General features: G+C 39.1%; 1 protein-coding gene across 1 annotated transcript in view; it reads right to left on the bottom strand.

Moving 5' to 3' along the window:
• Positions 1–605: 605 nt before the first annotated feature.
• The window catches only part of LOC127422392 (glucagon receptor-like), a 52,184-nt gene continuing 30,858 nt past the window's right edge, over positions 606–21,931 (bottom strand). The window contains exons 5-14 of the mRNA XM_051665882.1: positions 16,015–16,136; positions 13,710–13,816; positions 12,750–12,903; positions 11,016–11,175; positions 10,856–10,916; positions 10,692–10,761; positions 9,827–9,915; positions 8,497–8,635; positions 8,338–8,379; positions 606–2,217 (exon numbers count right to left, since the gene is read on the bottom strand). Coding sequence (XP_051521842.1) covers positions 1,864–2,217; positions 8,338–8,379; positions 8,497–8,635; positions 9,827–9,915; positions 10,692–10,761; positions 10,856–10,916; positions 11,016–11,175; positions 12,750–12,903; positions 13,710–13,816; positions 16,015–16,136 — 1,298 coding nt within the window. The 3' untranslated portion in view covers positions 606–1,863. The remainder of the gene's footprint in view (positions 2,218–8,337; positions 8,380–8,496; positions 8,636–9,826; positions 9,916–10,691; positions 10,762–10,855; positions 10,917–11,015; positions 11,176–12,749; positions 12,904–13,709; positions 13,817–16,014; positions 16,137–21,931) is intronic.

Genomic DNA, 21,931 nt, shown 5'->3' with positions numbered 1-21,931 from the left:
TTTCAGCCGTGACTATATTCACAATATGGCACAGCCTTGAGTGCTTTATTGCTTTTATAAAACAGTCACCACATAATAAAAGTATTAAGGACACATGTTCATTTAGGTTTCAAGTAAAATCATTAAATGGCACCCTTCCACCAGAAAATATAGTCCCTGGCAGTAAACATAACATTGCAAGGTAACAAGAATAACTGTCAGCTATGGGTGCTGCAGAGTGCTACAAATAGAAGTTTCATTACGAGGTCAGAGCTGTGCTTTATCATGAATAAAGCATAGCTGTTAACAATCAGTTTTATAATATTAATTTCTTCATATTATAATACATTTTTACTCTAAATTTAATGTTAACATTAGTTAATACACTATGAACTAACATGAACTAACAATAAACAATTGGATTTCTATTGAATAACATTAACAAAGATTAATAAATGCTGTAAAAAAAAAATATATATATATATATATATATATATATATATATATATATATATATATATATATATATATATATTTATGTATGTATGTATATATATATATATATATATATATATATATATATATATATATATATATATATATATTGTTCATTGTTAGTTCACGATACCTAATGCATTAACTAATGTTAACGAATGGAACCTTATTGTAAAGTGTTACCATTATTTCATCATGTATTACATGGTTTATTCAAAAATTTTAATATTTATGTAATGATTTAATTTTTAGTAATTTGGTCCTCCATATGTGTATGCTATACAATGGCCCCAAAAAGCATTTAGGCTCATAAGCCACACTTAAAAATGTTAAAGAACATCATTGCATTTAACAACATTGCATTTAGTTAAAACATCAAACCAAGAGGCATCTTGAGATAAAATCTGCTTGACCTTTTCTTAGAACTTACTTTGCTTTTCTTGCCATTTTTGTAATTACTTTTACCCAACTGGTCCCAAGGTCATTTTTAATGAATGTATGAATTCAGCTCCCCTCAATACACATACTGATAACACATGTGCACTTTTCAATCAAAACATTTCACAAAAAGAAGACTGTGAGGTTTTAAAGCATTGAAATACTGTTCAAAAGTAAGACACATTAAAATAGTATTTGGACAATTTCTAGTTCTTAAATGTTAAGTCCATAGTTAATGAAGAATTACAACTGTGGTTACTATATAAAGACACCTGTGTAAATTTGAGGGGAGCCGACTTTATACAGTACATCCACTATAAATTAACTTGGGATAAAAGTAATAGCAAAAATGGCAAGTAAAGTAAAGTTTGCTCTGAGAAAAGGTCTAGCAATCATAGATGCCACTTTGTTTGGTATGATAAATGTAATGCAATACCATCCATATATTTTAAGTGTCCAAATACTGTATGGTTATTTTGGTGACTTTGCAGGCTAGGTGATGTTTGTGTGCCTTACCTATGAATATATTACAATGTTCACTTTCAACAGATAATCCTCACGCAATCATAATGTTTAAATTACTACGTTTTAAGTTGCTCCGCAACATTGGCACATAATAGAACTCATCTGGTTTCCAAAATGAGGTATAGTGGTAAAGAACAAATACTGTAACAAAAAAGAAAAAAAATTAAGTGGGTCACCAGGTGTGACTATGGACATCCAGTAATTGTTCTAGTGTAATATGTTTTAAGAATATCCTTTCAATAATTATAAAATACGATACAGGTATTCTTATAAAACCATTTCATATAGAAGCCACAATTTGTGCTATTGACCTCATATACCAAGATTCCACCAAGATATCCAGCTTTGTTATCATCTGCTGCAATGGTCCAATCAATGGCCAGAATTCTGTTATTCCTTAGAAAACGGAACTCATCAGAGTCACTTTCAGCAGTAGCTCTCAGAATACCTCACTGCTCCCTCTCCACCACACTGGGGCAATGCTGGCACTTCCAACCCATTCAGAACCTGCTTTCGGGCAGAGATGTAGCAGTACGCTTTGCCTTTCTTGGCTCCAGGGTGGTAGTGATGCTGAATGTTTGGTTGGATAGCTGTAGGTGTGTCTTCAGAAGACAGCTGACTGCCACTGTCCAGAGGGCAGTCTTGAAAGCAGGGTGGGTTGTGGTAGCACTGAGGTCCAGCACCCCCCTGATGTGTGTTGCTACCTGTATTGCGTTGATCATCCAAAAAGCTTATTCCCAGTTTCCATCGCTGCCATTTCTTTTTGATTTCTGACTGCACCTGTAATAAGACAGGAAACATAAAATAGTGGACATGTGAAGAAAGAGATCATTGGTTTTATTTAAAGGAATTCAAAAGGATTGCACAAATGCTGCACCATATTAAGCAATTAGTATTTAGCAAATTGTTAACTGCAGATTAGAAACACATTGAGAGGCCATTTACACGACAACGTTTTCAACTAAAAACGGAAAACTTTTTATGCATTTTGGCTGTTCGTTTACACAACAATGGCATTTTGGGACTGAAAAGCAAACTTTTGAAAACGGGTTTCAAATTACAAGTTTTTGAAAACAATGCCGTTATCATCTCCGTGTAAAACTACAAAAACGCGAATTTGTGAAAACGATGACGTCATGCGCACACGTATTACGTGTTCAGTCTATAGGCATGCGCGTGAGTACTTAAAAACAAGGTGCGAGACATTCAAAACTACAATGGCGGACTACAGGACTGTGTTTGTGCTGCTCAAGATTGAGTTTATTGACACTTCTCTAGCAAAGTGTAGATTTACTGCATCACTACTACGACCAGCGATCGCCATCTTCATTGTTTGTATTCACCGCTCTGTGGAAGAATGCTTATGTGCACAGGCACGTAGTGTTTCGTTACAAAGTGACATTGCCAACTACTTGCCTGGCATGCATAATACAGCGTTTTTAGTCGTTTTCGCGGATCCGTGTGAATGGGGATCATTTTGACAACATTGTCATCTGTACGCGAAACTTTTCAAAAATGCAAAGGAAAAACGTTTCTGTTTTTAGTACATCGTTGTCGTGTAAACGTAACCTTAGAAAACATATTGCAGCAATCAATGGCGTCTCTACAAAGTGGCGTCTCTACATTAGGGGCAGGTGGAGCCACGCCCCACCAGATTTGGCATTGCTGTGTAATATGCCTGGCATAATCATACATTTATTTTAAGAGATAATATATTTTCTGCATCTTAAACTTGTTTTATGTCCATTATACACGACAATAGTATATATTCTTTTGAGAAATTCTACAGTTATTAAGGTCTGTTAAGTTAAAGCCATTTAATCTCATTTGCTTTGCGTGGGGCTAGCCTACTGTTGCCTTTTTATTACTGTTGTAGGATATTAGATGCAGAAGGGTGAACAATTGCTGCAATATGACTTGAATCTAGAAAACCCAACCTTTTAAACTTGGAATTCCTCAACATCATAAATTAAAAGATTCTGCTCGACTAGGCACCAAGAAGTCTAGTGAAGTTCACATCTGGCCAATAAAACTAACAAAAGGGACTTGTCCAGATAGCACGTGACTTCAGAACTTCATGCTTCTGAGGAAATACCCCCATATTTAATGGTTCACTGACACTGCCATCAAGACCATCTCTGCAAAGAGAGCCCTAAGGGCAGAGGTTACGGGCAATAAAAGAGTTGAACAAGCTTCCCTTGCGAGATCCTCCTGAATTACAATGAACAAAACAACGCCAATTCTATGACTCTTTATTCTGGATGATAATTAGTCATGAGATCCTCGTGATCATTATTCTGCAAACAGCAGCTAAAAAGGAATGAATGAACATTTCACACAAAGTCCCAGTACTTGTGATTTAACCCTCTAAAATGTACAGAATGCATTTAGACCCAAAATGTACACAAAACCTAGCCCTGCTAGATAATCCTGAAAATGACTTTATGACCTGTGATCACTTATAACTGACAAATTGATAAATATAATCTTTAATCTTGTATTATTCATCTCATTCTACTAAGAATGGTAACTATTCAAGGCTTAACTTAATAATATACCCTGACAATCAGGTTTCTCATGACGTGTAATGTATTATCCAAGTTGTAAAACCAATTAATTAACCAGTATGATTTGTAATCAGGGATTTTCATGTTTTGTTACTTACACGTATAATATTCATGAAAATATGTCATATTTAGTATGTAAATGCTTGCTTGTTTACATAGAGAATGTTGATGACAACAAATGTCATGTCTCTTGCACAGTTTTCAAGATTTAAAAGTTCATGATTAAACATGCACTATTATGAGTGGGAAGTTTGTAAGAACCCTCCACACAAACGATTGTAAATCAACTTTGAAAAGGACAGACCATTTGACCATGTGACTCTGAAAAGCCACTTCTGATTGGCTCAGGACACCTTTGGGGTGCGGCCAATTTCAGTTCAAAAGTTTCCTACCAAGGAAGAACTCTCTCTCGGTCTTCTCTCTTCTTCGGCTCTCTTACGCTTCACATTCCTCTGCAGCTCTTCTGCGCTCTTGCCCTCGTGGCTTGCAGCCTCCGTGCCATGTAGAGTCCAAGGAAACTCAGGACAAGAAGTCCCGAGGAAGCCTCTCACTCTTTGCTCTACGGTTCACACACCCAATGGGAGTTGCGAGTCCTCCTTGCGGAAGGCCTCGCTTCACAGCCCACCTCATCATCCATTGAGACAACAACTATCAACAATCATAACAGAGTCCAAGACATCGACGGAACGAACTTTCTTCAAATGCCAAAGAACCAAGCAACGCAAGGAAATGCAATGACACGCAAGTACATCTCCAGACTTTTGCTGAAAGTGCTGGTGTATTATTTAAATACTTTGGGTAATCCGATTGAAGGCATTGTCAACAGACTCCATAAAGTTCATTTTCTCTGTATTGATCATTCTGTCACTTTACTCACCAACCTGTTTCATGTTTGTATGTGTTATATTGTTATTCTATGTTTAGAATAACAATAAAGTTTGTCTGTATTCAAAGATAATTTGGTGGTATATTTTGATAAATAATCTCATCCCTGTTTTTAAAAGATCTCACTTCAAAGCTTTACCTAAAACATGTGTGATATTATTTTCAATAAGCCATGAGAATAATATTACTCCAATAAGTGAATTATACATAATTCCCATATTAAAGCTAATTCCTTACAATAGAAATTGTGAGCGGATACAACGAGACATTGTATTACAATTTTAATGGTGGAGAATTTTATTCAGACAAATAATCTAATTATTTGTCATTTATATTGCTTATAATGGTTGTCGGACACGACTAATTCCATTATAAATTTCCTTACATAATAATGATGTAGAATAAGGACAGTTTAAATTAATTCCTAGCTCACATACTGTTCCTACACTGTATTGTTGTATTGGTGCATACAATTTATATTTATTATATTATAAATTAAATACCATTCTTCCTTGTGTTCATTTAGAGAAAAACTAGATTTTTATTTCATTAAACATTTTGAATTTAATTTCTAAGCAGATAAACAAATATCAATATATGTTTCGAATATCATCAACAACCTGAAAAATATAGAGATATAATTTTTTGAGCCATATTGCCCCATCCCAGGGGCCCCCAGATGGTCAGTTGCTTGGGGCCTCAGAAATCATTGTAGGATATGAGTAGCCAGGCAGAAGGAAATTAAGAAGAATTAAGACTGAATTACACCAAGATGGCCTATAACTCCGGAAAATTCCTCTAAGCATTCAGACTGGTGCCAAGGAGTCTGAGCTGACCTGCATCTGGCCAATGTAACTGTCACAAAACAAGAGAGGGTGTCCAGAAAAACCCAAACTTTACACTAAACCCCCACAACTGGCAAGCACATTCCAGAGAAAGGACTGAGTCCGGAAAATGCTTAGAGGAATTTTCCGGAATTATAGGCCATCTTGGTGTAATCAGTCAGAACACACAAACACTTAAAATTATATACTGAATGACCATCATGTGACATTCAACCGTTATACCCATCACATGCTTAAAACTCATTGTTCAAGACAGAGAGATTGAACAGACACGCACTGGATCCGAACCATTGAACTGTTTTAAGTTGGACACAAACTTTTGTTTTTCTTATCTCTTAAAGACAAATTTATGTTTTTTACAATGCATATACATATATTATGAACTATACCTATACAAATACTCCATTATATCATCATTCTACACTTCTCAATGCACATAACCTAATTTTAATATGCTAAGATGCATCACATGATGCCTAACTGTGGTTAGAATCATAGAATGCATTATTCTGACCTCGTGCATACATAATGCTCAATTATACAATGTATAATAATGTATATTCAAATGTTAATGTGTAGTGAAGTAACCCTAAAGAGAAAGTATGTCATGTTTCATATGTAAATGCTTGCCTGTTTATGTAGAGAATGTTGATGTTAACAAATGTCATGTCTCTTGCACTGATTTTATTATATAAATGTCAGGATAAAATTTTGTTCACTTTTGAGTGGGAAAACTGACAAACCTTAAGAACAAAGGCTCATTAATCACCTGAAGAAGCAGGGATAGATAGATGATCACATGTTATCTGAAAAGCCATGTCAGATTGGCTTAGAGCCTCTTTGGTGTGTGACCAAACAGAAAGGGTTAAAAAGACCAGCCAAACCTCCCTCAGAAAGTTCTCTTCTCTGCGCTATGACTTACACATGTGAGGGGAAGTCGCAAGTTTTCCTTGCGGGAGGCCTTGCTTCAAAGCCCCACCTGATCATTCCAGCACCGAACTATCCGGCATCCAAAAACATAGATGGAGAACAACCAGAACTTTCTATGAACCCAGCCAAAGAACAAAAGCAACGAAACACAAATCCACCTCCAGATTTTTCTAGAAAGTGCTGGCGTTTTATTTAAATACTTCGGGTAACCCAATTGCAAATCGAGGTATAATAAAATGAAGTATTGATGGTTTTCAGGGCTTGGTCTATAGACACCATACAGTTCAATTTTCTCCGTTACAGGTCAGTGCCATTCACCTTCTGTTACAGCTCATTCATCAACCTGTTTTTATGTTTGTCTATGTGTGTTAGTTTAGTTTTTATGTTGTTGATTAGCAATAAAGTCTTGTTTGTATTCAAAGAGGATTTGACTGTGGTATATTTTGATAAATAATCTCATCAATTGATTCTTAAAGATCTACACTCTGTGCTTGAACAATATTTCAACATATTTGTGATATTATTTTCAATGGCCATGAGAATAGTATTACTCTAAAGAGTTAAAAGAGGGGCCTGGGTAGCTCAGCAAGTAAAGACGCTGACTACCACACCTGGAGTGGCAAGTTCGAATCCAGAGCGTGCTGAGTTACTCCAGTCAGGCTTCCAAAGCAACCAATTGGCCCGCTTGCTAGGGTGGGTAGAGTCACATTGGGTTAACCTCCTTGTGGTCGCTATAATGTGGTTCTCGCTTTCGGTGGGGTGCGTGGTGAGTTGTGCGTGGATGCCGCAGAGAATAGCATGAGCCTCCACACGTGCTAGGTCTCCGCATTAACGCGCTCAACAAGCCACATGATAAGATGCGAGGATTGATGGTCTCAGACGCGGAGGCAAATGAGATTAGTCCTCCACCACCCGGATTGTGGCGAGTCACTACGCCACCATGAGGAATTAGAGCGCATTGGGAATTAGGCATAGGAGAAAAGGGGAGAAAATCCACAAAAAAAAAAGTTAACAGATGCATCATATCAACTCAGTGTGGCTGAGTGATCAGACGTACACCTTAATTCTTTTAATATTCCCAGAATTAATCAAGATTTAGCTAAATTCCTGGCATTAGTGGTTGGAAAATGACACAGGCATAAGCTTAAAGCCATAAGCTAAACATTATGCAAATGTTCTACATCATAACCCCACCCCTGCTTACATATTGTACTTCTCATAACTTTAGTGCTACTTTAGCATTATCAGATATGGCACATTGTCTTTTTTTGTCTATTTTTCTGAGGGACTTTAGAGTGAGAGTGAGCGATGTGACTCATCAAAATATCTGCTGTGATCAAAAAGAAAAGGGCACAGATGTTTATCAGTCCTCATTTGTGACTTCTGTTTGATGTACCTGCGAGTATCTGTGTAACACACTTTAAACTCAAAGGGCCTCAATTACGAAACACGAGCTGAACAAATTTCTTTGTAAATCTTTTGTAAAATTATTCTTATGCAAACTGTCACACTGAATTAAAAGTGAAAATGTATGTAAGAAACTTGGATGGTTTACACAGAAGGGTCAGAGGCTCGTAATTCACTGCTTTTTCTGGCATTAGCAGGAGCTTTTTATATACTGTATTAAATTTGTCACACTTCTCGTTTTGTAAATTCAAAGAGCCTTGACTTACCTCTTTATTGACAAAGCAGTACAATATGGCCACCAGAAAACCCTGTGAGACACAAAAGCTACATTGAAAAAGTCCATGGATTTTTAAGTACACTTTGTAAACAACACTTTGTAAATGTGTTGTGACACGGTCTGTCTCTCTTGATTCCTTTAGTTGTACCTGAAAAGAGTTGAAGAAGAGTTCAAAGAATAGGCTGACATTGCGAAGTACGCCCTCAGTCTGTTCCTCTGTCATCACAGCAAACACCACCTCATGAATCCCTAACAGGGGAATGAGGGTCAGTGTGGACTTCGCTAACCTGAGGGCCCAAGAATACACAGATTATCCAACACTCAATCTATTTTACTTCAAAATGTCATTTCTAATGTTACAGTCAGAATTTGGGAATTTATGAGCATTTCTTTGAATTTTCTTTGAAGTATCTTCATTTCTTTACAGGTACTGGTAGTTCTGGTCCTCTGATTTGATTGGACAAGTTCTGTTCTAGAAGTGCTGATATTTTTATTACAGTACTGGAACACTTCACTGTTTGTATCATTTTGCTTGGTCTTGTTCACCAGCAGAAAATAAATAAATAACTGTCTATATAATATATACGTTACTTGATATTAACTTCTTGTTTATAATACTGCTGTATAAAAGAACAACACATTCACAATTATTAACTTAATATCAGTATTGAATATTGCTGTTCTTCTACATTTACATGTAAAAACAATTCTACACAAACTACTTCTTTCAGATTAAATTAAAAATAATATTTTAGGTTTGAAAGTTTTTTATTAACGTTTTTTTGTTTTTTTAATTAGCCTTTATCATTGTTTCACATAAAAGTATGTGACGAGGAGGACGGCATGGCTGGGCCATGAGGGTACACGGCCGGCACCGAATCAGCTGATCAGCGGGAGAGTGAGATAAAGGGGAGCTGGAGACGGCAGTTCAAGAGAGAGAGAGATGCACTGTGTGTCTGTGTGTCCTCATGTTTTACGTTGTTTTAAGTTGAGTTATATCATTAAACCTTGTCTACAGTTCAGCCGATTCCCGCCTCCTCCTTGCCCATCCTTTAAACTGTTACAATGTAATTTTACAGTACTCATTAGATTCCAACCAATGTCTTTCCCACTATCCTTAAGATAACTTTAAACTTGAAGACTAAAAATAATCTCTGGTGGGATAAGAACGGCTCTCTAAAACACCTGCCTCAAAGCTGAAATTTCAAGCAGAGGATAAAACTTTTCCTTTAAAAATGTTGAGACATCAAAGGCTTGCAAAACACAGTTAATGTAACGTATGTTAAAACAGAACTACTGTAGATTTTTGGAGGAACAAGGAAAGCCCAACATTTCAGATGGTTTTTAAGGAGTGATTTTAAAGTTAATTTGAAATGTAACAATAAAAACATAATAAACATGCAAAACAAATGCAGCTCATTTGATCATCAGAAAAATATTTAAACATATTATTAAAAATATATAGTCCAAATTCTTACCTAAATTTATAATCTGTATATCTCATCTGATGTGCTTTTAATTTGGAGATGAGGATCTGAATAATCCTTATAAATATGAAAAAGTTCACCTGCAAAATATGATTAATTTCTTGTATTAAATATTTTAAATTTCTTTTATTACATATAAATAATTGCATGTAGAAAGTTTAGTGTATATGCACACAAAAGTGTTAAAATACAAAAAAAATGTATTTATGCATTAGCAATTCACCAAAATAAATTTAACTTAGCCACATCACTGCAGAATCCTCCAAATTCAGTGTGACAGATACGTGAAAGACCTAGATCAAACCTAACCGGAAGACTTTCAGCACGCACTTAACACGCTCTAGAATAATGAGTCATCCATGCATAATGCATGAAGGAGAGTAAATTTAACTTATTTATATTGCAAGTACTGTAGGAGTTGTAATGTGACACCATAAATAACTGCAAGAGAAGTCTACAACTAAATTCTAAAAGTGCAAAACTCCTAGCAATGCTGAAACTGACATGATTATCTTCTAGCTATACTAGACACTTCTATCAAAGATAGAAAAAGGTGAAGTGAAATGTGTAAACATTTTGGCTCTGTGGCACTATCAAAACATTGCTACGTTTGTTTGAGCATCCAGACCAGCCCGACATAGCAGCATTGGCTTAACCAAAAGTGTGGGTTTGGGACAGAACTATTGCTCGACCAATGGCAGATGAGGGGAGCGTTCAGGAAACTCGATGGAAAACAAGTCATTATGTTTGCAATTCCGTAGCAAAGAAATTACACTCTTCCCTATAAATGAAGACAATCAGAAACAGAATGAAAATGCTTAGAGGCAAATTAAGGCAAAAACAGTGCAATACTTACTAAAATTGCCAAAAGTATTGGCGTCCGAATGATCCACCAATATCCTATATTTTCGTTGATCTCCCAGCACCTTGAAAGAGATTTAGGCACAGTTGTTGCTCTCAGTTGTTTTTTTATTAAATGAAAGAAAGATGTGTTGCATCAAGATTACTGGTGCACTTTACCTTGTATTCTCATACAGGTACCGCATAACTATCCAAGGCACCACAAAGAGCACAGGTGCTCCTATCAGAAGATATCAGATGAAATACCAGATGAAATACCAGTATAAATAATTTTCATACTGGTACATTTTCAGAAGTGTAGTGATATGTGTTTACGCACCCCAGCCGACAAAGAGGTACACGCAGAAGTAGCTGTTTTCTGAGAAAACCATCAACACCAGTAGATTGTGAAGATACAGACCTTCTACCAGTAGCCAGTAGTAGTTGGCTCCAACACAGTACTGCATCACGACCTGGGCCACGCGGCAGCCTGACATAGCCTGTGGGTGTTTAAAGTGGGTTTACTAAATCAAACCATGTAAATTTATAGTTTGTGGAATTTCTGCAGGCTTTGATATGTTTTAAAGAGATAGTTCACCCAAAAATGTAAATTCTGTCATCATTTACCCCTCCGCATATTGTTCCAAACCAGTATGACTTACTTTCTTCCATGGAATACAGTCTCATCACGTATCCATACAATGAAAGTCAGTGGTGACTAAGACTGAACATTCTGGGCCCTATTTTAAGAGTACTAGCCATAAGTCATACACGCAAAGTCAATGGGCATGACCTGGAAGTTTTGGTATTTTTATGCAAGCATGTGCTAAGTCTAGGCACAAGTAGGCAAGTAACAAAGCGCTAATGGGCTGGATCAAGTGCAATTACATTTTGAGGTTCTTCTCCGGCATTGTCTGCATCCTGTTATATACAGTAGTCCATTCCCTTTCAAGCACCAGTGATATAAACAAATACAGCACATTCATAAGAAGTTGGTAGTGTAAATGGATTGTACGCAATGAATTAGAAGAGTATACATTTGGTCTTATGTTCTTTTGTGAATTAATTGCATCCCTGTTGAATGTCAGGCATATTTCTATGACAGTGACATGCTCCTTTTATACTAATTGAAAATGTGGTTCTCGTCAGGATTTGGATTCACACTCCATTCAATTATAGAGAATGTAAGTATTATTAATCATTTTCATCTACTGACACACAAATCATGGTTAGTATTTACAGTGATTGTATTGGAACACACTTCACTTCTACCAGTCGATTTAGAAAAATGTAATTAATTTATTGAAACACAAAAAAATTAAACTAAAAATATTTCTAAATTTAAATTACACTTAAAAAAAAAAGGAAAATAGAACAAAATAACAAAGTGGTCAAAAAATGTAAAAAAATCATACCAAATCCAAAAATTTTACCCTCTCCAACTTCTTCCACCTGACGCTTTTGCAGTGACTTAAAAAGCACACTACGACAACAGGTGGAAAAGTACCAATACAAATTATATCATAAATGCAATTTTAAACATAAATATATTAATAATAATTGAAAAATCAACCATGACCTAAAGATAGTTTAACACAAATCTCATATATATTTGTTTCATTAAAACACCTACAACAGTGATCGTCATGGACATAATTTTATGTTTCACTATCTTTTCAGAGTTTGGACATGGACTTTAGTACAATCTGCTGGTAAAACTGACTTTAGACTTTGACTTTAGACTTTGCACTGAGATGAGACCTGCTTTTGAAACGTCATTGCCCAATGACTTATTTCATAGGAAATTAGCAAATTACGCTTTGCGGCACTTCATTTATATCCAATACACCCCCAGTTTGCACGCATACACCCACAGATAGCGCAAACACTCCCACTCAAGGCCACTTGCACTTTGTGCTGGCACAAAAATTGCGCTTAGAATTAGTGCTCTCACAAAAATTGGAAAGATGTTGTGCACAGTCGTAGCGCGTATATATGTAAATATTTTTGTATGTGAGTTTGCATATGTTTTTGTGCACTGTGTTTGTAGGTTTATCGCTACCTGTTCAATTACCTGGTCACTCAGAATGGTGGAAAAATCTTTGTTGACTCTGAACTCAAGAGCATCTTTCATGAGAAGTGCGTCCCTTGTGAGGATGGACAAGGCTCGCAGGATGAACGAGGCAAACAGGTTGGTGTGGATGTAGTTACGTGTGCAGCGGAGCTTCCTACATAATACACAAAACAAAAATGCATACATTTTTAACCTTCTGGGAAGAAGTAAGAAGCAGCCCCATAAAATAAAAGCTAAAACATGGGAAAATGTATTTACTGTGACATATATCCGTAAATATCCAAGGATGATGCTTAAAATAACAATACAAGAATATTACAATTGCAGCTGACAATGGTGGTAAAGAACCTATGATGCCACAGTAAACAACTAATAATATAGAAAGAACACAATGTAGAAAGAAATCTAGGCAAATAATCAATATATTCACACATTATAAGTCTTTTACAGTGATCAATATTTCATTTTCAAGAGAAAAAAAGAAGCATCCGTGCTCAGAGTATGTGTTTAAAAAAAGCAGTGATTGTCACCACCATTTTGGTAGCACAACATTAAATATAAAATCCAATGTCAATGTCAAAAAATGCAGACAGATGGACTGTGAGGGAACTTGCGAAGAATGCAAAGAGAGTTTAAATATGTTATATAATGCTAATAGCTACACTTTAGTTAATGATCTCATGTTAAAATGGAACACAAAATGACTATATATATCCTTAGGGTAATGAAGCATTCACAACCACATGCTGTTTTCTCTTGCATACACTGATGTTTTCTTCACTTTTAACAAGTGTTCCATCTCATGGGGTCTTTGTACAGTGAGTGACATTGTTATTGTGCATTATTTTTATTTTTGTTTCGTTTGTCTTCTTGTATGCATGACAACACTTTATTTTTACTTGTCTTATGCATGACAGAATCATCAGTGAAAGTTTCAGTTGAAGCAAGACTGTCACTCACCTGAATATGAGAAGTATTACGAGCGCTAACGACAGGCTTATCAGAGATAGAGAGTAACCAACTGTGTACATCACCCTGAAATAGGCCAAGATCAACATCTGATTCTCCTGTTAAGACATATACGAAAAATGGATAAAAGAATAGCACAATACAAACATAAGCAACATAAGCCACCTCTACACTGTGGTTGTTGTTAAGTAATCATCTTAGGCACAGCAAACATCAGAGGGCATCAGTTTACAAGCACAACCATGCTTTAAATGAACCACATGTTGCTATAGGGCTGACCTCTCTGAAATAACTTTTTAACTTTGTGTGTGAACATGAGACCAATTGCACTCTGTGTTAATGAAGTAATTTACAGAGTAATTATTTCTTAAAGACTCTCAGACACATCTCCACCCCACAGATCTACCACACTGACAACCAACAATACAATCTGCCTCAGGCAAAGAGTAATAATGATATGTTTATATTCAAGGATCACACAACCGAGTAATACCTTACAGTATAATTCTGACTGTGAGCAAAAGATAAAGTCTGGCATGGCTATTAGCTCTGAAAATGACAGTAGAGCTCATCAAGTGAGACTAGTGTGGAGAGAAAAGTTGCTTACCAAGTTCTTTGGTTGTTGTGATGATCGGAAAATCAGAGGATATTGTTCTCAATTAACCAAATAAAATTCATGCAGCACAATCTTTTTTGGTTTATTTCTCAGAAGGCTCATATTTTTCAGTCATGGTGTACCTGAACCTGTTATACCTTTGTATTCTGCTGTTTACAGTAGTGCCCGACCGATATATATCGGTAGGCACATTAGCATATTAGCCTTTCACTGATATATCGTATCAGCGTATATTTTACCGATATGCGCCGATATGAAAACTTTTTTTCAGAACATATAATGCAGAAAACAATGCTTTAGAATTGGTGTCATAGCGCTCTGACTCCATTGTTTACAGAGCTGAGCTGACGGTGGCTCTGCAGACAGGACGGAGTTGAGCCGTGTCTCTGTAAGTTAACTAGTTTGTGAAATACATACTGGAAACTTAATAAACAATGACCCCATCATTTTCCATTTTCAATATAACTAATATAACATTAACCTTGTCCCTGACAACCATGTCACTCATGTCTGTTTGCTGTTAGCCAGCTATAGTTCGTCAGTGCAGTAAGTAATGTAGCAGATTGAAAGGTAATCATCAGAGCATCTTTTTGCAGCCAACAGACAATGGTGCGGTGGTGGATTGTGTCTGATAAGTGTAGTAAATAAGTAAAATTTCATGCTATGTTGTTACCTAGTTGGTGAGACACAATGCTGGAAAGTAAAATATACAACGTCCATCTTTTACTCTCCGTAACAACGAGCTTATAGCTGTTGTTATATTTAGAAGTCTGGTTTTCCTCCATTGAAAGTTTCCCCTGAACTTGTATAGCAGAATACGGTGTAACACCGCCTGCCACTGTTTATCTTGACTCGGCAGTATTAATATAGTCAGCATGTGACTGATTCTAAACAATACTGATGTTTATTTAGCTATTTATTTTATTTTTATTTATTCTTTATTTTAATGGTCAGCATTTGGCTGATACTAAACAGTACTGATGTTTATTTAGCTATTTATTTTATTTTTATTTATTCTTTATTTTAATGGTCAGCATTTTACTGATACTAAACAGTACTGATGTTTATTTAGCTATTTATTTTATTTTTATTTATTCTTTATATAAATGGTCAGCAACTGAGTGATTCTGAACATACAGTACTGATGTATATTAAGCTATTTATTGTATTTTTATTTATTCTTTATTTTCTCAGTGTTCATTTCTAGAATTTGTTGACAATGTATAATAATAATGTAAAATATTCTTTGATAAAAAATATTTAAGAAAGCAACCTTCTGAGTACCTTTGCATAGTCATATTGGTGCAAAATCGGTGAAAAATCCACATAGAAAAGGTCTGTTTTCATTCCAGCTCAAAAATTAAATATATCGCCCACCATATCGGTAATCGGTGAATTTTCCCTCTCTAAAATCGGTATCGTATCGGTCTCAAAAATCCCATATCAGTCAGGCTCTAGTTTACAGTACACAAAACTACAGTAAAACATTTTGTTTGTATGCAGTGGTACAAATTTTTCCACCTCCTGATTACGAAAAGCATAATGTGATTAAACTTCTTTAACAATACATTGATCAGTATACCAAACATTTCATGCTCAGACAGATAAAGTCCTAGTTTAGAGAACTTGCTTGAAAAATGCATGAATGTTTCTAGCTTTCTTTGTTATGGGTCTCTTTACCTGTGCTATCTGCTGGCTGCCATCTGCACTGCATTGTGAGTGGTCTCTCCAGGTGCGACTGTTGTTGGTGGTGAGCCACTGGCCATCTGGACCACATTCTCGCAACACAAATCCATTGTGCACTACAGAAGGAAGCAATACAGTAGATTACACATTTTCTAGTTAGTGTATTTCAAACAGGATTTTTCTAGATCTAATGTGAATGTCAATCTGAGAATAGTTATATAAACTATCATCATGATGGCACCACTGATGGCCGCCTCGGTGTGGGGCGCTCCTATTGTTTTGTTGTTTTTGTTTGTTTGTTTGTCCTGTGTTTAGTAATCTTTTTCCAGTCAGTTTTACCAGAGACAAACTGCTGAACATTCGACAGCATATACCAGACAATCTTTTCCCAGTTTTTGAATATGCAGACGTTTTGCTGGACATTTTAGTTGGAGGCGCGGCTGTGTTGTTCAAGAGACGCAGGCGAGGGAGACGAGCAGAACTACATCTCCTCACCCGCACAAACAAGGACTTTTAAACCTCTGCTGCCCTGTGCTTCACAGAAACCTGGCTGAGTGAAGCCATTCTGGACAATGCGTTACATCTGCCGGGCTTCCAGCTGTTCAGAGCAGATCGCATTGCGGAATTAACAGGGAAAACGAGAGGCGGTGGAACATGCTTTTACATCAATGAAAGTTGGTGTACAGATGTAACAATGTTAAAGAAGATGTGCTGTCCTAATTTGGAAGCGCTCTTTATTAACTGTAAGCCTTCCTACTCACTGCGGGAGTTTTCCTCGTTTATTCTGGTGAGTGTTTACATCACGCCAAATGTGTGTTTGAATGCCGCGCTGCAACAGCTGGCTGATCAAATCACAGACATGGAACAACAATATCCGGACTCAGTTATTATTATTCTTGGGGATTTTAACAAAGAAGACCTCACACGTGAACTGCCCAAATACAGACAGCACATTACATGCCCAACCAGAGACAGAAATATATTGGATCACTGCTACACAACAATAAAGGATGCATATCGCTCTGTCCCTAGAGCAGCTTTGGGACTCTCTGATCACTGCCTGGCTCATCTTCTTCCAAACTACAGACAGAAACTAAAATCTGCTAACCCTGTAGTAAGGTCTGTAAAGACATGGACCAATGAAGCAGAGCTGGAACTACAAGCCTGCTTTGATTGCATGATTGGAGTGTTTTTGAGGCTGCAGATACCAATCTGGACGAGCTCACAGATACTGTTAAATCATATATCAGTTTCTGTGAGGATATGTGCATCCCTATTAGGACTTTCAGTTTAACAACGACAGACCATGGTTTACAGCAGAACACAGGCAGCTTTGTCAGGCCAAAGAGGAAGCTTACAGAAGTGGGGATAAAGTCTTGTACAATCAGGCCAGGAACACACTGAATAAGGAAATCAGAGTGACTAAAAGAAGATACTCTGAGAAGTTGAAAAACAAGTTTTGAGCTAATGACCCTGAATCAGTGTGGAGTGGCATGAAACAACTTAAGAATTACAGGACTCCTACCCCCAACCCTGTGGTGGACCAACAACTGGCTGATGACCTGAATGTGTTCTATTGTAGATCTGAAAGGCCCAGTCTCACACCCCACACCCGCTCTGACCTTCACTTCACACAAACACCAACACCTCCTGCAACCCACTCCTCCCCCCTCCTGCTACTCAACCTGCACTTAAGATCTGTGAAGATGATGTGTGCCTTGTCTTTCGAAAACATCCTGGTTACTTTTGTAACCTCCGTTCCCTGACTCCCCCAGACACATGGGTATAAAAGGAGCTGGTATGCAACCACTCATTCAGGTTTTGTGCTGAGGAGCCGGGACCAGGTCCCGGCCATTTCAGCGGGTAGTTCAGCGTTGTGGCAAGAGGCACACAACGTCTCGTTCCCTCCATCAGGGAACGGAGGTTACGAAAGTAACCAGGACATTCCCAATCTGTCACTCACTCGATGTTGTGTCGATGTAGTGACACTAGGGGTCCCTATAAAAAACATCACAACTATCTGAACTGTGTTACGTGAACTGGCGGTGTGTGACGGGCAGACCACTGTGTGCCTCATAGCCAGTGCACCAGGCCATCACGTAACCTCCCCCAATGCTCTTTTGAGCGTCGAACGGTCCTAGAAACAAGTCGACTGCCCAACAATAGGGACAGGCTAGCCCAGCCGAGGCCTCTTTCCCTCTCTTTTCTCCCTAAAAAGAGTGGAATTTGTTAACCGACTGGGAGCCATAAGTGTCTGCGTCGGGGGGTGTCCCTCCCAAGGGGAAGACACCGTGGAGACCACACCCCACCCAAAAAGGGGGGGTATTTTGAGTGGAATACGTCACGTGGTCTTACCGAGTCTTGTCGGAAGTATGTCATGTGGAGAGGTCCCATGGTAAGTCCTACCTGAAGGGGGAGGAGTTTCTACAGAGCATGGCGACCGGGGGCAGAGGGACCTCTCCCAAGGAAGACGCAGTTTGCCAACAGGGAAACGATTTTGCGGAAGATATCACATGGGATCGCCTTCGGGGAACCAGCACATGTGGAGCACCTACCTCAGTACATGGGCTCATTGGCGCACGTACTTGGCTGGTCAGCGAGTTTCTCCACAAACTCAACTGCCAGAGGGCTAAGGAGGAAAGTCATCCAGGGATCACAGCCTGTGAACACGACTGGGAGTCAAGAGCGCACATCTTCACCTCAAGGGAGGGGAAAGGCACTATGCGCAAGCGCTACACCCGGCCAGCTGTCCCGGAATTTACCTGCTCATGCCTGCCAATACACGTGACGAGTCCAGAGATTGTAGAACCTTGCAAAGGTGTTGGGTGTTGCCCAGCCTGCTGCTCTGCAGATGTCTGCTAAAGAGGCACCACTGGCCAGGTCCCAGGAGGCCGCCACACTCCTGGTAGAGTGGGCTCGTAACCCCGCAGGGGGTGGCACGTCCTGAGCCTGATATGCCATCGCGATAGCGTCAATGACCCAGTGGGCGATCCTCTGTTTGGAAACAGCGCTTCCTTTCCACTGTCCACCAAAGCAGACAAAGAGCTGCTCGGAGCTTCTAAGGCTCTGCATGTGATCCAAATAGATGCGTAAAGCTCGCACCAGACACAGCAACACCAAGGCTGGGTCTGCCTCCTCCTGGGGCAGCGCTTGCATGTTCACCACCTGATCCCTAAAAGGGATCGTGGGAACCTTGGGTACATAGCCCTGTCAGGGTCTCAGGATCACGTGAGAGTAACCCGGACCGAGCTCCAGGCACGATTCGCTAACAGAGAACACCTGCAGGTCCCCTACCCTTTTGATGGAAGTGAGCGCAGTCAGGAGGGCAGTCTTCAAAGTGAGTGCCTTAAGCTCAGCTGACTCCAAGGACTCGAAGGGAGCTCTCTGTAGACCCCGAAGGTGCGGTCTGGAGGGATTCAACATCCTAGCGCCTCTCAGGAACCTGATGATCAAGTCGTGCTTCCCCAAGTACTTACCATCTACTGCATCGTGATGAGCTGATATAGCGGCTACATTCACCTTCAGGGTGGAGGGGGACAGCCACCCCTCCAGCCTCTCCTGCAGGAAGGAAAGCACCAATCCGACTGTGCATCTCTGGGGGTCTTTGCATCAGGAAGAACACCACTTAGCGAACAGATGCCACTTCAAGGCATACAGGCAGAAGGACCGAGGCGGGGAGCCTCTGGGGTGGCTTGCTTTCTTAGGAATGCAAGCCGCGACTGTAACGTTGCCATTGTCATGTTCTTGAAATGAGGACAAGACCCATCCACGAACGATGTCTCCATGTGGGCAGCGCCCAGACAAATAAGACAGCGATCATGGCTGTCAGAAGCGGAGAGATAACGACCGCAACCAGGAATAACACACAAAAGGAAAGGCATCTTTAAAAAGACGTTCCGTGTGTGCCGCTCTTTTAGAAAGAAAATATACTCTTTTAGAATATACTCTTTTTGTTGTTCTGCTGAAGGGCCCAGGAGCATTCTCTGCACTCCATGGGTGCAGAGGGGGAGAAGCCAGAATCCAGCAGATGAGGTGAATGAACTTCACGGATGAATTCAGCTTCAATGAATAGAACTGCTCGGCTCCGAAGAGAAAATCTGAATGAGTGGTTGCATACCAGCTCCTTTTATACCCGTATGTCTGGGGGAGTGGCATGCAAATTCCACTCACCAATTCTCATTGGCCTCTTTTCAAGAAAGCAGAGGTGTTTGGGGCTCCCAAGAGTGAACCCTAGTGTCACTACATCGACACAACGTCGAGTGAGTGACAGATAGGGAACAAAAGATAAGGAAAGCACAAGGCCCAGACGGCGTTTCACCTGCATGTCTTAAATCCTGTCTTAAATCCTGCCCCCATCTTCACACTGATTTTCAATAGATTACTGGAGCAGTGTGAAATTTCCTGCTGCTTCAAATACTCAATCATCATTCCTGTCCCAAAGACCAAAAATCACAGGACTTAATGACTACAGACCTGTCGCCCTGACGTCTGTGGTCATGAAGTAATTTGAGAGACTGGTGTTGGCCCATCTGAAGGACATCACTGGACCCTTTCTAGATCCCCTTCAATTTGCTTATCGAGCAAACAGGTCTGTGGATGATGCAGTCAACATGGGATTGCATCATATCCTGCAACATCTGGACAGACCAGGGACATATGCAAGGATCCTTTTTGTGGACTTCAGTTCGGCTTTCAACACCATCATCCCAGCTATTCTCCGGACTAAATTACACCAACTCTCTGTTCCCATGTCTATCTGTCAGTGGATTACCAGCTTTCTGATGGACAGGCAGCAGCTTCTGAGACAGGGGAAATTCACTTCCAGTACCTGTACAATCAGCACTGGTGCCCCCCAGGGATGTGTGCTCTCCCCACTACTCTTCTCCCTCTACACCAACGACTGCATCGCCAAGGACCCCTCTGTCAAGCTCCTGAAGTTTGCAGACGACACCACTGTCATCGGCCTCATCCGAGATGACGATGAGTCTGCATACAGAAGGGAGGTTAAACAGCTGGCTGTCTGGTGCAGTCAAAAAACCTTGAGCTAAACATGCTCAAAACGGTGGAGATGATTGTGGACTTTAGGAGGAACACCCCAACATTGTCCCCCCACACCATTCTAAACAGCACTGTGGCAGCAGTGGAGTCATTCAGGTTCCTGGGCACTACCATCTCAAGGACCTGAAGTGGGAGACCCACAATGACTCCGTTGTGAAAAAGGCCCAGCAGAGGTTGTACTTCCTTCGCCAGTTGAGGAAGTTCAACCTGCCAGAGGCGCTGCTGATACAGTTTTACAGCTGATACAGTGTATTCTTTATATACTTTATTTTCTTTTCAATATTTATTTATTTTTTATTCAATTTTTAAATATTTTTTAAAAGTCTTGATGCTGTTTTGTATTGTTGTGTACTGGAAGCTCCTGTCACCAAGACAAATACTTGTATGTGTAAGCATACTTGGCAATAAAGCTCATTCTGATTCTGATTCTAAATTATAATTGACCAGCTTCAATGCTTCAATTACCTTAAGTTTTAAACTTGGACAACTTGAAACTTCATCCTGCAGTGTTTTTTAAAAACACATAGCATTTACATCATGTGGTTTGTTGAGGAGAGGGGTGCTATTACTTTTCTAAACTGACCATAAAATTTAATCTACTGTAATAGAGACTTTGGGGTGGGCTTTTTGACTTGGGCCACTATGCACCCACCTAGCAACAATGCCGGAAATTTGCTGTATAATGGGGGTTCCAATTAAGTCATACTCCGGAGTGCCATCTGCACACTTGAGCACATACGCACTCTTCAAAAACCTATTATAACATCGCTTATGCATTTACATGGCCACACAAGCCAAGTTCTTCGGCAGAAACCTTGGTGTGTTAAACCAATTTCTCTTCCTCCTTTAAACA

Source organism: Myxocyprinus asiaticus, chromosome 31 (genome assembly GCF_019703515.2).
Source record: "Myxocyprinus asiaticus isolate MX2 ecotype Aquarium Trade chromosome 31, UBuf_Myxa_2, whole genome shotgun sequence".
NCBI lineage: Eukaryota > Metazoa > Chordata > Actinopteri > Cypriniformes > Catostomidae > Myxocyprinus > Myxocyprinus asiaticus.
Note: the sequence above shows the minus strand (reverse complement) of the source record. Positions and strands in the feature narration are given on the sequence as shown.